Source organism: Oncorhynchus clarkii, chromosome 1 (genome assembly GCF_045791955.1).
Source record: "Oncorhynchus clarkii lewisi isolate Uvic-CL-2024 chromosome 1, UVic_Ocla_1.0, whole genome shotgun sequence".
In the NCBI taxonomy this organism is placed as follows: Eukaryota; Metazoa; Chordata; class Actinopteri; order Salmoniformes; family Salmonidae; genus Oncorhynchus; species Oncorhynchus clarkii.
In genome coordinates this window covers 84,722,113-84,736,826 of record NC_092147.1, presented here as the reverse complement: position 1 = coordinate 84,736,826, position 14,714 = coordinate 84,722,113, and the positions used below count along the sequence as shown (strand labels likewise).

The window sequence follows — 14,714 nt, the reverse complement described above, 5'->3', positions numbered from 1 at the left end:
TCGGGGCACCAATGACGACTTCTGACTTGAAAGAGAGAGGGGGAGAGAGGAGAGAGGAGAATTGACGTAGACAGCAGCCCTGGTAAAACCACAATGACCAGACAGAGCAAGGGGAAGGAGATAGGGTCCACTACTGTATGCATTAAACTGTGTATGACTTGAAGTCCAACAGGCAAGCTGAGAGGGTGGCAGACATCAGCACCTCTAATAGAAGTGGAAATAGACGTTCTCACACTTGTGTGTGTGTGTGCCGGCCAGACACCGATAGGCAGACAGGCTGACAGACAGACAGGCAGACAGACATGCAGACAGACGGACAGGCGGACAGACAGACAGACAGACAGACAGACAGACAGACAGACAGACAGATAGGCAAGCAGACAGATCGGCAAGCAGACAGGCAGGCAGGCAGACAGACATACGGACAGAAAGACAGGCAGGCAGACGGACAGACAGGCAGACTGACAAACAGACAGATAGACAAGCAGACAGATAGGCAGGCAGGCAGACAGACAGACAGACAGGCAGGCAGGCAGGCAGGCAGGCAGGCAGGCAGGCAGGCAGGCAGGCAGGCACGCAGGCAGGCAGGCAGGCAGACAGACAGGCAGACATCTAGAGAGGTCTGGGTTTGGAGCTGGGTTGATTAGCTGGTACTGTAGGTAGGTACTTTGAGAATGAGGAAGGGTGAGAGAGGGGGAGGCAGAGTGGCAGGTGTGTGTGTGTGTGTGTGTGTGTGTGTGTGTGTGTGTGTGTGTGTGTGTGTGTGTGTGTGTGTGTGTGTGTGTGTGTGTGTGTGTGAAAGAGAGAGAGAGAGAGAGAGAGAGACAGCCACAGATCAAGAGAGGTTAAGCAGGTGGAGGGTTGAGAATATAAAAGGCTGAGAGGGACTGAGACCGGGAAGCTGAATCTTGTCCCCCTTATGAATAATCTCTTTGGTTGTCAAGAAACCACCTTCAAATCCATTGATTAACCCTCGTCCCAACCTGTCTAGAAACCCTCTTCAAATCCATTGATTAACCCTCGTCCCAACCTGTCTAGAAACCACCTTCATATCCATTGATTAACCCTCGTCCCAACCTGTCTAGAAACCACCTTCAAATCCATTGATTAACCCTCGTCCCAACCTGTCTAGAAACCCTCTTCAAATCCATTGATTAACCCTCGTCCCAACCTGTCTAGAAGCCCTCTTCAAATCCATTGATTAACCCTCGTCCCAACCTGTCTAGAAACCACCTTCAAATCCATTGATTAACCCTCGTCCCAACCTGTCTAGAAACCACCTTCATATCCATTGATTAACCCTATGTCGAATATTGGCCTGTTGGAAACTACAACTCCCTACTACATGGCACAGTTCAGGCTGGATCTGATTTATCTTTAGAGAAACTACAACTCCCTACTACATCACACAGTTCGGGCTGGATCTGATTTATCTTTAAGGGAAACTACAACTCCCTACTACATCACACAGTTCAGGCTGGATCTGATTTATCTTTAGAGAAACTACAACTCCCTACTACATCACACAGTTCAGGCTGGATCTGATTTATCTTTAGAGAAACTACAACTCCCTACTACATCACACAGTTCGGGCTGGATCTGATTTATCTTTAAGGGAAACTACAACTCCCTACTACATCACACAGTTCGGGCTGGATCTGATTTATCTTTAAGGGAAACTACAACTCCCTACTACATCGTACAGTTCAGGCTGGATCTGATTTATCTTTAAAGGAAACTACAACTCCCTACTACATCGCACAGTTCAGGCTGGATCTGATTTATCTTTAAGGGAAACTACAACTCCCTACTACATCGCACAGTTCAGGCTGGATCTGATTTATCTTTAAAGGAAACTGCGCATTGAGCTCACAGGAACAAAAAAATGAACAAAATGGAATTCCATTTTTTTTAATGATGTCAGCCATTTTCCCATGTAGAAGCAGACCTAGTGGTCTGTATACATAAACGGAAGGGGGGCTGTGTGTGTGTGTGTGTGTGTGTGTGTGTCTATCTGTATCTCTCCCTGTACAGGAAGCAGCTGTGTTTCACTGCAGAAGTGAAATGTTCTTCTCTTGCCTTGCCATTCGACCATCGCCGCGACAACTCGCCACCGACCGTCACCACGGAAACAACAACCTGGAGTGGAAACTCTAGTTATTCTACATTGCAGGTGTCAAACACATTCCACGGAGGGCTGAGTGTCTGTGGGTTTTCTCTCCTCCCTTGTCCTTGATTGGTGAATTAAGGCCACTGATTAGTAAGGAGCTTCACTCACCTGGTTGTCAAGGTCTTAATTGAAAGGAAAAACCAAAAACCTGCAGACACTAGTCCCTCCGTGGAATGAGTTGGACCCTTATGCTCTACAAGGTGCTCTTGTTTTCTCAATTCCAATCAAATTCCTCCAAACTCAAACCCTGCCAAGTGTGTTGTCTGTAAAAACCTGTTGTCTGTCTCCATCCCAGGATTTTTTATATGTTTCATTTTCCTTTTTTGAAACCACACAACAAAGTTGTTTCACATGGATCCATAAGGGACAGATAAACACGGCTATTCATGGTGCTACATTTGAGAAGAACAATCTCAATCTCAATCTCAGTCTAGATACACATGTTGTTACCGCCGTCTTGTTTAGACCGTCGATCCGTAAAGAGTAGCGGACATGACGAGGTAAAACAGTCGAGGGGAGTTGAGAGGAAGTGGTGTAACAGAATTGGTACAAAGTTTAGTAACAGAACTGCTGTGTGTTATTCACATCGATGAATAATGACTCCTACTTCCTTTTAACAACACACAAGTTCTGTATGGCCAAACGGTGACCAGATTTCCTCATTTGCTATTGACAAATAGCACTCCAACCCTGTTCCGGGAGAGCTAACATCCTGTAGGTTTAAATTCCAACCCTGTTCCGGGAGAGCTAACATCCTGTAGGTTTAAATTCCAACCCTGTTCCGGGAGAGCTAACATCCTGTAGGTTTAAATTCCAACCCTGTTCCGGGAGAGCTAACATCCTGTAGGTTTAAATTACAACCCTGTTCCTGGAGAGTTACTGTCCAGTAGGTTATAACTCCAACCCTGTTTCTGGAGAATTACTGTCCAGTAGGTTATAACTCCAACCCTGTTTCTGGAGAATTACTGTCCAGTAGGTTATAACTCCAACCCTGTTCCTGGAGAGATACTGTCCAGTAGGTTTAAACTCCAACCCTGTTTTTGGAGAGTTACTGTCCAGTAGGTTATAACTCCAACCCTGTTCCTGGAGAGCTAACATCCTGTAGGTTTAAACTCCAACCTTGTTCCTGGAGAGCTACTGTCCAGTAGGTTATAACTCCAACCCTGTTCCTGGAGAGCTACTGCCCAGTAGGTTATAACTCCAACTCTGTTCCTGGAGAGCTACTGTCCAGTAGGTTTAAACTCCAACCCTGTTCTTGGAGAGTTACTGTACAGTAGGTTATAACTCCAACCCTGTTCTTGGAGAGCTACTGTCCAGTAGGTTATAACTCCAACCCTAATCTAGAGAACCTGGAGGTATCTCTCCAGGAACAGGGCTGGACAGAAAACCTACAGGACGGTATCTATATACCATTACAATGGCTTGTATAGTAGTACTACCCAATCAGTACAATGGCTTGTATAGTAGTACTACCCAATCAGTACAATGGCTTGTATGGTAGTACTTCATGTTTTCAATGTCATCAGAGGCTGCACACCTTCAGCACAAACACACACACACACACACACACACACACACACACACACACACACACACACACACACACACACACACACACACACACACACACACACACACACACACACACACACACACACACACACACACACACACACACACGCGCACACACACACACACACACACATTCCCCTCTCTCACGTGGTATCCAGCACTACAACTGTGTGTTATGAAAATGGGGAAGCAGGTTAGCTCTTGTCTTGTAATGGAGACAACAACGACACTTTGCTGCAGAGACCCGGGGATAGAAGTTCTAGGAGGAAATTGACAGATCTATCTCCGTCTACTTGTGGTTAGGACAGCAGTAGCCCATGTATATATATCTACTTCTCACTCTAAATGAATATGTCAGAAAGTAAATGTGAAAGAGGGGGGGGGGGAGAGGAAGAGAGGGGGGGAGAGAGAGGAAGAGAGGGGGGAAGAGAGGCGGGAGAGAGAGGAAGAGAGGGGGGGAGAGAGAGAGGAAGAGGGGGGAGAGAGAGAGGAAGAGAGGGGAGGAGAGAGAGGAAGAGAGGGGAGGAGAGAGAGGAAGAGAGGGGGAGAGAGAGGAAGAGAGGGGGGAAGAGAGGGGGGAGAGAGAGAGGAAGAGGGTGGAGAGAGAGAGGAAGAGGGGGGAGAGAGAGAGGAAGAGAGGGGAGGAGAGAGAGGAAGAGAGGGGAGGAGAGAGAGGAAGAGAGGGGGAGAGAGAGGAAGAGAGGGGGGAAGAGAGGGGGGAGAGAGAGAGGAAGAGAGGGGGGAAGAGAGGGGGGGAGAGAGAGAGAGGAAGAGAGGGGGGAGAGAGAGGAAGAGAGGGGGGAGAGAGAGAGGAAGAGAGGAGGGAGAGAGAGAGGAAGAGGGGGGAGAGAGAGAGGAAGAGAGGAAGAGAGGGGAGGAGAGAGAGGAAGAGAGGGGGGAGAGAGAGGAAGAGAGGGGGGAAGAGAGAGAGGAAGAGGGGGGAGAGAGAGAGGAAGAGAGGGGGAGAGAGAGAGGAAGAGAGGGGGGGGAGGAGAAAAGCCTGAGAGACTGTAGCTGAGAGAGAAACCCACCATTGAATGGGTTGATCCCTCTGGTCATCCTCTGCACGATGGAGTCCTTTACCTCTCTCCTCCTCACACACTGGATACCCAGATTCTGGAAGCTGTGGATACGAAGCATAGGGAAGTCAGAAACTCAGGGTCCTGGGGCATAAAATGGTCTCCATGTATAACCCAAGCGGTTACACAGATACATAGACAAAGTGATATTATCTGGGGAATTCCCTCAGCACTGTGGTTTTGCAAAGTGAGGGGCCATCCATTTGGACTAGTGTGTGTGTGTGTGTGTGCGTGTGCATGCGTGCCTGTGTGTGTGCGTGTGTGTGTGCGTGTGTGTGATCACATCATCACATGCAAAACAACTGGAGGAACTCCCACAACATGACTCTGCCCTTGACAAGGGGGTGGTGATGCAAATGACAGTGAAAAGGGTGATGATGATGATGGTGATGATGATAGTGATAGTGATAGTGACTAAAAGTGGAAAATAATGATGATGGTGGTGACTGTGTTTATTATAATGATGATGATGGTGATGATAATGGTAACCGTGTGTGTGAGATAAACTCAAGTGGATGATGACGATGGGGTAAAGTGATGAAGGGTGACTCACGCGAAGACCTTGCGCTCTGGGCCAAACTCAGCTTCGTAGAATCCCTCCTTGCAGTCCTTGCCCACCAAGTCATGGGGGTGGGGCCTAAAGGGCTCGTTCTTGGTTACCAGGGAAACGCGCACTTTGCCCTTCCCACAGTAGTTCAGAATCTGATGGGGAAAGAGAGGAGGGGTAAACATTTAAAGAAGGAAGTGAATACAGGGCGTTCAGGTCGTTATTGTAAAAGAGATTACTTACCGGGTTTAATAAAGGATAAACACACTAATAAAAGAGGAACATAGAGAAGAGAAGAGAGAGGAGAAGAGAGAGGAGAGAGAGGAGAGAAGAGAGTGGAGAGAGAGGAGATAGGAGAGAAGAGAAGTGGAGAGAGGAGAAGAGAGAGAGGAGAAGTGGAGAGAGGAGAAGAGAGAGAGGAGAAGTGGAGAGAGGAGAAGAGAGAGAGGAGAGAGAGAAGAGAGAGGAGAGAGAGGAGATAGGAGAGAAGAGAAGTGGAGAGAGGAGAAGAGAGAGAGGAGAAGTGGAGAGAGGAGAAGAGAGAGAGGAGAGAGAGGAGAGAGGAGAAAAGAGAAGTGGAGAGAGGAGAAGAGAGAGAGGAGAGAGAGGAGAGAGGAGAAAAGAGAAGTGGAGAGAGGAGAAGAGGGGAGAAGAGAAGAGGAGAAGGGGGGAGAAGAGGAGAGGAGAAGAGGGGAGAAGAGGAGCGGAGAAGAGGGGAGAAGAGGAGAGGAGAAGTGGAGAGAGGAGAAGAGAAGAGAGGAGAAGAGAAGAGAGGAGAAGAGAAGAGAGGAGAAGAGGAGAAGTGGAGAAGAGAAGAGAAGAGGAGAAGTGGAGAAAGGAGAAGAGAGGAGAAGAGGAGAAGTGGAGAGAGGAGAAGAGAAGAGAGGAGAAGAGAGGAGAAGAGGAGAAGTGGAGAAGAGAAGAGAGGAGAAGAGAAGAGAAGAGGAGAAGTGGAGAAGAGAAGAGAGGAGAAGAGAAGAGAAGAGGAGAAGTGGAGAGAGGAGAAGAGAAGAGAGGAGAAGAGGAGAAGTGGAGAGAGGAGAAGAGAAGAGAAGAGAGGAGAAGAGAAGAGAGAGGAGAGAGAGGAGAAGTGGAGAGAGGAGAAGAGAGAGAGAGGAGAAGAGAGGAGAAGAGGAGAAGTGGAGAAGATAAGAGAGTAGAAGAGAAGAGGAGAAGTGGAGAGAGGAGAAGAGAAGAGAGGAGAAGAGAAGAGAGAAGAGCGGAGAAGAGCAGAGATGAGAAGAGATGAGAAGATAGAAGAGGAGAATATAAGAGAAGAGAAGTGGAGAGAGGAGAAGAGGAGAAGTGGAGAAGAGAAGAGAGGAGAAGAGAAGAGAAGAGGAGAAGTGGAGAGAGGAGAAGAGAAGAGAGGAGAAGAGGAGAAGTGGAGAGAGGAGAAGAGGAGAAGAGAAGAGAGGAGAAGAGAGAAGAGCGGAGAAGAGCGGAGATGAGAAGAGATGAGAAGATAGAAGAGGAGAATATAAGAGAAGAGAAGTGGAGAGAGGAGAAGAGAGAAGATAAGAGGAGATAAGATAACAGAAGAGAAGAGAGGGGAGAGGAGAACAGAGGAGAAGAGATGAGAGGAGAACAGAGGAGAAGATATGAGAGGAGAAGAGGAGAGGAATCAATAACATGGACAACATCAGTGAAAACAGCAGAAAGTTGTTAGTAGACCAGAGAGTCTAGAATACTAGTAATGACATCACGAATCATTAAATCTCTTTATCATTTCATCACAGCTGTCTGTGAGTGGTTTTCACAGAGCTGGAGCAGGAAGGAGTGGCTAATTGTTCGGATGGGCAGAGAGAGTAGAAACTATTCAAAACAGAGATACCTGCTCATGGGGTCAGAGAGGACTAGATTTAGCGACAAATGCTGGCTCGAATACTGCAGTACACTAGTGACTAGGATATGGTCCTGTATATACTCCTCAGGGTTAGCGTATTATGATACACTAGTGTATATACTGTAGTATTAGTGTTGAGGTGGATATACTGTAGTATTAATGTTGAGATGGATATACTGTAGTATTAGTGTTGAGATGGATATACTGTAGTATTAGTGTTGAGATGGATATACTGTAGTATTAGTGTTGAGATGGATATACTGTAGTATTAGTGTTGAGATGGATATACTGTAGTATTAGTGTTGAGATGGATATACTGTAGTATTAGTATTGAGATGGATATACTGTAGTATTAGTGTTGAGATGGATATACTGTAGTATTAGTGTTGAGATGGATATACTGTAGTATTAGTGTTGAGATGGATATACTGTAGTATTAGTATTGAGATGGATATACTGTAGTATTAGTGTTGAGATGGATATACTGGTACTGTAGTATTAGTATTGAGATGGATATACTGTAGTATTAGTGTTGAGGTGGATATACTGTAGTATTAGTGTTGAGATGGATATACTGTAGTATTAGTGTTGAGATGGATATACTGTAGTATTAATGTTGAGATGGATATACTGTAGTATTAGTGTTGAGATGGATATACTGTAGTATTAATGTTGAGATGGATATACTGTAGTATTAGTGTTGAGGTGGATATACTGTAGTATTAGTGTTGAGATGGATATACTGTAGTATTAGTGTTGAGATGGATATACTGTAGTATTAGTGTTGAGATGGATATACTGTAGTATTAGTATTGAGATGGATATACTGTAGTATTAGTGTTGAGATGGATATACTGGTACTGTAGTATTAGTATTGAGATGGATATACTGTAGTATTAGTGTTGAGGTGGATATACTGTAGTATTAGTGTTGAGATGGATATACTGTAGTATTAGTGTTGAGATGGATATACTGTAGTATTAATGTCGAGATGGATATACTGTAGTATTAGTGCCGAGGTGGATATACTGTAGTATTAGTGTTGAGATGGATATACTGTAGTATTAGTGTTGAGGTGGATATACTGTAGTATTAGTGTTGAGATGGATATACTGTAGTATTAGTGTTGAGATGGATATACTGTAGTATTAGTGTTGGGATGGATATACTGTAGTATTAGAGTTGAGATGGATATACTGTAGTATTAATGTTGAGATGGATATACTGTAGTATTAATGTTGAGATGGATATACAGTAGTATTAGTGTTGAGGTGGATATACTGTAGTATTCGTGTTGAGATGGATATACTGTAGTATTCGTGTTGAGATGGATATACTGTAGTATTAGTGTTGAGATGGATATACTGTAGTATTAGTGTTGAGGTGGATATACTGTAGTATTAATGTTGAGATGGATATACTGTAGTATTAGTGTTGAGATGGATATACTGTAGTATTAGTGTTGAGATGGATATACTGTAGTATTAGTCATCATCTCATCTCAGGCAGTAACAGTGTCAGCCAGGCCATCTAATGTTATGTTCTCTCCATACTGTACTGTCGTCATCCTGTTTAGCTAGGCTAGCCTGCTTAAGTAAGCTGCAGAGCTGTCTGTAGTCATCCTGTTTAGCTAAGCTAACCTGCCTAAATATACTGCAGAGCTGTCTGTAGTCATCCTGTTTAGCTAGGCTAACCTGCCTAAATATACTGCAGAGCTGTCTGTAGTCATCCTGTTTAGCTAGGCTAACCTGCCTAAATATACTGCAGAGCTGTCTGTAGTCATCTTGTTTAGCTAGGCTAGCCTGCCTAAATATACTGCAGAGCTGTCTGTAGTCATCCTATTTAGCTAGGCTAACCTGCCTAAATATACTGCAGAGCTGTCTGTAGTCATCCTGTTTAGCTAGGCTAGCCTGCTTAAGTATGCTGCCGAGTTGTCTGACAAAATCCTTTCACTACTAGCTCTTCAAAGTAGATAAGGCATACTTTCATGAACTCTCTATCCCTCTCTATCTCATCGTTGTGTTGTGTACATTCCTCTCTCATGCGATGGCGTATGCGGTCTGTGTGTATCTAACCTAACTTAGCAGGCATAAAAGTGTATCCATCTGTGTCAGAGCCGGAAAAGAACAGGCGCAATGGATTATGGTCATTGTAGTAATTACGCAGTCCCTGCGCTGAACTAGGTTGAATATTTGCTTCATGAAAACTACAACTCCCTTCAGCCCAGCGTCCCATATAGTTCTCGATTTGATTTCTCTCCAGAGAAACGACGCGTTGGACTAAATGGAATTCAAGTAATTGAACCGATCTCTTTTTTTAATAACCGAGCCCCCCCGAATATTCGGTTAATCGTTCAACACTATGTAGTATATAACTACAGTAGGACAGTAGGTTCAATTCCCAGGACCGTATGTAAAATGTACGCACACATGACTGTAAGTCAGATAAAAGTGTCTGTTAAATGGCATATGACCGTGATATTATTTGCTTACCTGTATAGTGGGGTATGACCTGTTGTTGTCAGAGCTCCTCTCTCCAGGGATGCTGCCTGCAGAGCGGCCTTCGCACTTGTACCTGAAGCGCATGCCCCTCTGTTTGGGCTGCTCAAAGATCTGAACACTGGGCTCGGCCACTGGACAACAACACAGGGAGAGAGGGTTAGATATGGTCCCCTGTAGCTCAGTTGGTACAGCATGGTGCTTGCAAGGCCAGGATAATGGGTTAGATTACCCGGGACCACCCATATGAAACATTTATACACAAACGACTGTTAGTCGCTTTGAATAAAAGTGTCTGTTAAATGATATATACAGTACCATTACTATACCTTGAGTATACCAAACATTAAGAACCCCTTTCCTAATATTGAGTTAGACCAACCCCCCCAAAAAATATTTTCCACCTTAATTTGCTAATAAATTCATTAATAATCCTACAATGTGATCTTCTCGATTTTTTTTCTCATTTTGTCTGTCATAGTTGAAGTGTACCCATGATGAAAATTACAGGCCTCTCTACATATTTTTAAGTGGGAGAACTTGCACAATTGGTGGCTGACTAAATACTTTATTTGCCCCACTGTAGTTTAGTATTTCATATAGTTTAGTATTCCATATAGTTTAGTATTCCATATAGCTTAGTATTTCATATAGTTTAGTATTCCATATAGCTTAGTATTCTATATAGCTTAGTATTCCATATAGTTTAGTATTCTATATAGTTTAGTATTCCATATAGTTTAGTATTCCATATAGTTTAGTATTTCATATAGTTTAGTATTCCATATAGTTTAGTATTCCATATAGCTTAGTATTCTATATAGCTTAGTATTCCATATAGTTTAGTATTCTATATAGTTTAGTATTCCATATAGTTTAGTATTCCATATAGTTTAGTATTCCATATAGCTTAGTATTCCATATAGTTTAGTATTCTATATAGTTTAGTATTCCACCCCCCACCCTCCTATTTGTTAAAGGGTTGATGGTTAGAGTTAGGGGAAGGGTTAAGGTTAGGGTTAGGGTTAGAGTTAGGGGAAGGGTTAGAGTTAGGGGAAGGGTTAGGGTTAGAGTTAGGGGAAGGGTTAAGGTTAGAGTTAGGGGAAGGGTTAAGGTTAGAGTTAGGGGAATGGTTAAGGTTAGAGTTAGGGGAAGGGTTAAGGTTAGAGTTAGGGGAAGGGTTAAGGTTAGAGTTAGGGGAATGGTTAAGGTTAGAGTTAGGGGAATGGTTATCTGAAAGGGTTAAGGTTAGGGGAAGGGTTAGCTGAAAGGGTTAAGGTTAGGGGAAGGGTTAGCTGAAAGGGTTAAGGTTAGGGGAAGGGTTAAGGTTAGGGTTTGGGGAAGGGTTAAGGTTAGAGTTAGGGGAAGGGTTAAGGTTAGAGTTAGGGGAAGGGTTAAGGTTAGGGTTTGGGGAAGGGTTAAGGTTAGAGTTAGGGGAAGGGTTAAGGTTAGGGTTTGGGGAAGGGTTAGCTATCATGCTAAGTAGTTGCAAAGTAGCTTAAAAGTATTATGTAGTTGAAAAGTAGCTAGAAGTAACCATCTGTCTTGTGTAACAATACCAAACATACCATATGAGCGTTCTGGATTTATGTTTGCTATGTTACGTTAGTCTATGAGACCAGGCTGGTTTCCATCACAACTGCCATGATTTTCTTTTACAGTATGACTTTACTCACATAAAAACTGTGGATGGAAACTTGGATTGTGTCATGGAAAGAGCAGGTGTTCTTAATGTTTTGTATACTCAGTATATATATATGATATATATATATATATATATATATATATAGTATATATATATATATATATATATATATATATAGTTGTGTTCTGACAAGGTAGGGGGGTATACAGAAGATAGCCCTATTTGGAATATATATATATATATATATAATATTCCATATATATATATATATATATAGTATTCCATATATATATATATATATATACCAAATATGGCTATCTTCTGTATACCCCCCTACCTTGTCAGAACACAACTGATTGGCTCAAACGCATTTAAGAAGGAAAGAAATTCCACAAATTAACTTTTAACATGGCACACCTGTTAATTGAAATGCGTTCCAGGTGACTACCTCAAGAAGCTGGTTGAGAGAATGCCAAGAGTGTGCAAAGCTGTCATCAAGGCAAAGGATGGCTATTTGAAGAATCTCATATATAAAATATATTTTGATGTGAACACGTTTTTGGTTACTACATGTGTTATTTCATAGTTTTGATGTCTTCACTATTATTTTACAATGTAGAAAATAGTAAAAATAAAGAAAAACCCTTGAAATGAGTAGGTGTTCTAAAACCTTTGACCGGTAGTGTACATATGTATTTATACTATAGATGACAATACACACTCAAATACTATACAACTATAGTGCAAAAGGCAGTCATCAAAGGTTCTGAATAGTCACTGAGAGAACAAAGGCTATGGGTAGATAATGTATTGGATAGATAATGTATTGTGTAGATAATGTATTGGGTAGATAATGTATTGTATAGATAATGTATTGGGTAGATCATGTATTGGGTAGATAATGTATTGTGTAGATAATGTATTGTATAGATAATGTATTGGGTAGATAATGTATTGGATAGATAATGTATTGGGTAGATAATGTATTGGGTAGATAATGTGCTGGATAGATAATGTACTGGGTAGATAATGTATGGGATAGATAATGTATTGGATAGATAATGTATTGGGTTGATAATGTATTGGGTAGATAATGTATTGGGTAGATAATGTATTGGATAGACAATGTATTGGGTAGATAATGTATTGGATAGATAATGTATTGGGTAGATAATGTATTGGATAGATAATGTATTGGATAGATAATGTATTGGATAGATAATGTATTGGGTAGATAATGTATTGGATAGATAATGTATTGGATAGATAATGTATTGGGCAGATAATGTATTGTGTAGATAATGTATTGTGTAGATAATGTATTGTGTAGATAATGTATTGGGTAGATAATGTATTGTGTAGATAATGTATTGGATAGATAATGTATTGGGTAGATAATGTACTGGATAGATAATGTATTGTATAGATAATGTATTGTATAGATAATGTATTGGATAGATAATGTATTGGGTAGATAATGTATTGGGTATATAATGTATTGGGTAGATAATGTATTGGATTGATCATGTATTGGATAGATAATGTATTACTTATCAAATATGTAGACAAATCCTGAGAAATTGGCTCCATATTTACCGACTCATTAACAATTCTGGTCGGTGATTTTTGTAGCAAACGTTGGAGCAGGGAAGCGAACCCAGGTCACTGGTGTGAAAGACAAACACCCAAAGGCATTGTGCCAATAAGGGTTAAGCCGCTTGGTGGGAATTGTAACGTGGCTCATATAGGATCGGTACAGTATGTTAGTACATGGGGAACTCATTGACAGTCAACCACACATTGACTTCTCATAAACCCAACCTAAACCTAACCAGAGACACGCACGCGCGCACGCACGCACGCACGCGCACGCACGCACACACACACACACACACACACACACACACACACACACACACACACACAGCTATGCTTTAGCAATTCTTCCTAATGAGACACCTGAAGCATGCTTACACACACTTGCCTCCCCCCTCTCACCCTTTCACATTCTCACGCTACCTACAAACCACCTTACCAACTCAGACCTTCTCTCCACCACCTGCTGCTGAGCCTTGGTCGGTCTGTCTGTCTGTGTCTGTCTGTCTGCCTGCCTGTCTGCCTGTCTGTCTGTACATTCACATTCTCTAGCAAAAATATGACTGACATCTCTGCCAACACAAGAATACAATTGAGGAAGTGAATGGGGAGGAACGTTATCACGCCCAAGCTGCTCACACACACGCACACGCACACACACACACGAGAGTGAGTAACCAAATGAATTAAGTGATCAATGAAAGAATGTGAAAACAGGAGGAATGAGTGACAGCTATACCAAACTAGATATTCACAATAGTTGTTCTCAGGCTATTAGATGAGACACGTTCTGCAACCCGTGCCAAATTTCAAGTAAATAACAGACACTTCCTCCTAACTTATCGTGCACAGTGGCTATATAGACCATTATCAGTATATGGGAACCAAGTGCTTTTATATAATTTAGTCTACAAAGTTTTGGCTTGTTTTTAAAGAAAAGTTTCTAAAGAAAACCCAATCTGAAAACTATCACGCGCAAATAGACAAGCACTTAAACCTTCTTTCCGTGCCGGTGATCAGTGTTGATTCTAAGACTAGTCATTTTGGCATATGTTAGGCAACAGTTAGCAATGTTGACCAAACATAAACAGGTTAAACATTTAATAATAACGTGTAAGCAAACCATAGAAATTGTTGAATTTCTTATTTTTCACAAAAATACTTCTCAGATCATCACGTCAATGACGAACCACATAAAAAAAACGTAAAATAATAATTACATGTGAAGCCTAAAGGTGTTATAGAATCCTGCTGAAAGACCGTTTTTAGCAGTCGCCTCATAATATTAATAATATCTGTAGATACTTACCATCCATGGTGTTGGTGTGCACAACCTTATCACGGGTTGTTGTCTGAATGAGAAGCTCCAGCTGGGAGAGAGAGAGAAAGTGTGTGAGAGACAGAGCGAGACAGACAGAGAGAGAGAGAGAGAGAGAGTCGCCTGGGAATTCCCCGGTGTCTCCGCCCAGAATATCACAGCCTCAGATGCGCGAACGAATGTGCTGCTGTGTAAATATGGATGGGAACGCTAAAAACACATTTATCGATAGATCAATTAGCTATTCCTCTGAAAAGCACATAACTTTCGCATTTACGTTTTTAACTTGGGACAACTTTAAATGAAAACGTGTGATCGGTAGGAATGCACAGTGAGATCAGATGACATAGGCTAAGGGAATTCACCCAAATGAATTAAATGTACAGATTACGTTGATAATAGACTAGTCTACACTTGCGGAGATTTTGCCTATGCGTTGACTA

At 42.3% G+C, this 14,714-nt stretch overlaps 1 protein-coding gene across 1 annotated transcript in view; it reads right to left on the bottom strand.

Annotated features, from left to right (window-relative positions):
• The window catches only part of LOC139413505 (proto-oncogene c-Rel-like), a 23,764-nt gene extending 9,413 nt beyond the window's left edge, over window positions 1-14,351 (bottom strand). The window contains exons 1-4 of the mRNA XM_071160985.1: window positions 14,263-14,351; window positions 9,707-9,846; window positions 5,375-5,523; window positions 4,774-4,865 (exon numbers count right to left, since the gene is read on the bottom strand). Coding sequence (XP_071017086.1) covers window positions 4,774-4,865; window positions 5,375-5,523; window positions 9,707-9,846; window positions 14,263-14,269 — 388 coding nt within the window. The 5' untranslated portion in view covers window positions 14,270-14,351. The remainder of the gene's footprint in view (window positions 1-4,773; window positions 4,866-5,374; window positions 5,524-9,706; window positions 9,847-14,262) is intronic.
• Between the last annotated feature and the right edge of the window lie 363 nt (window positions 14,352-14,714).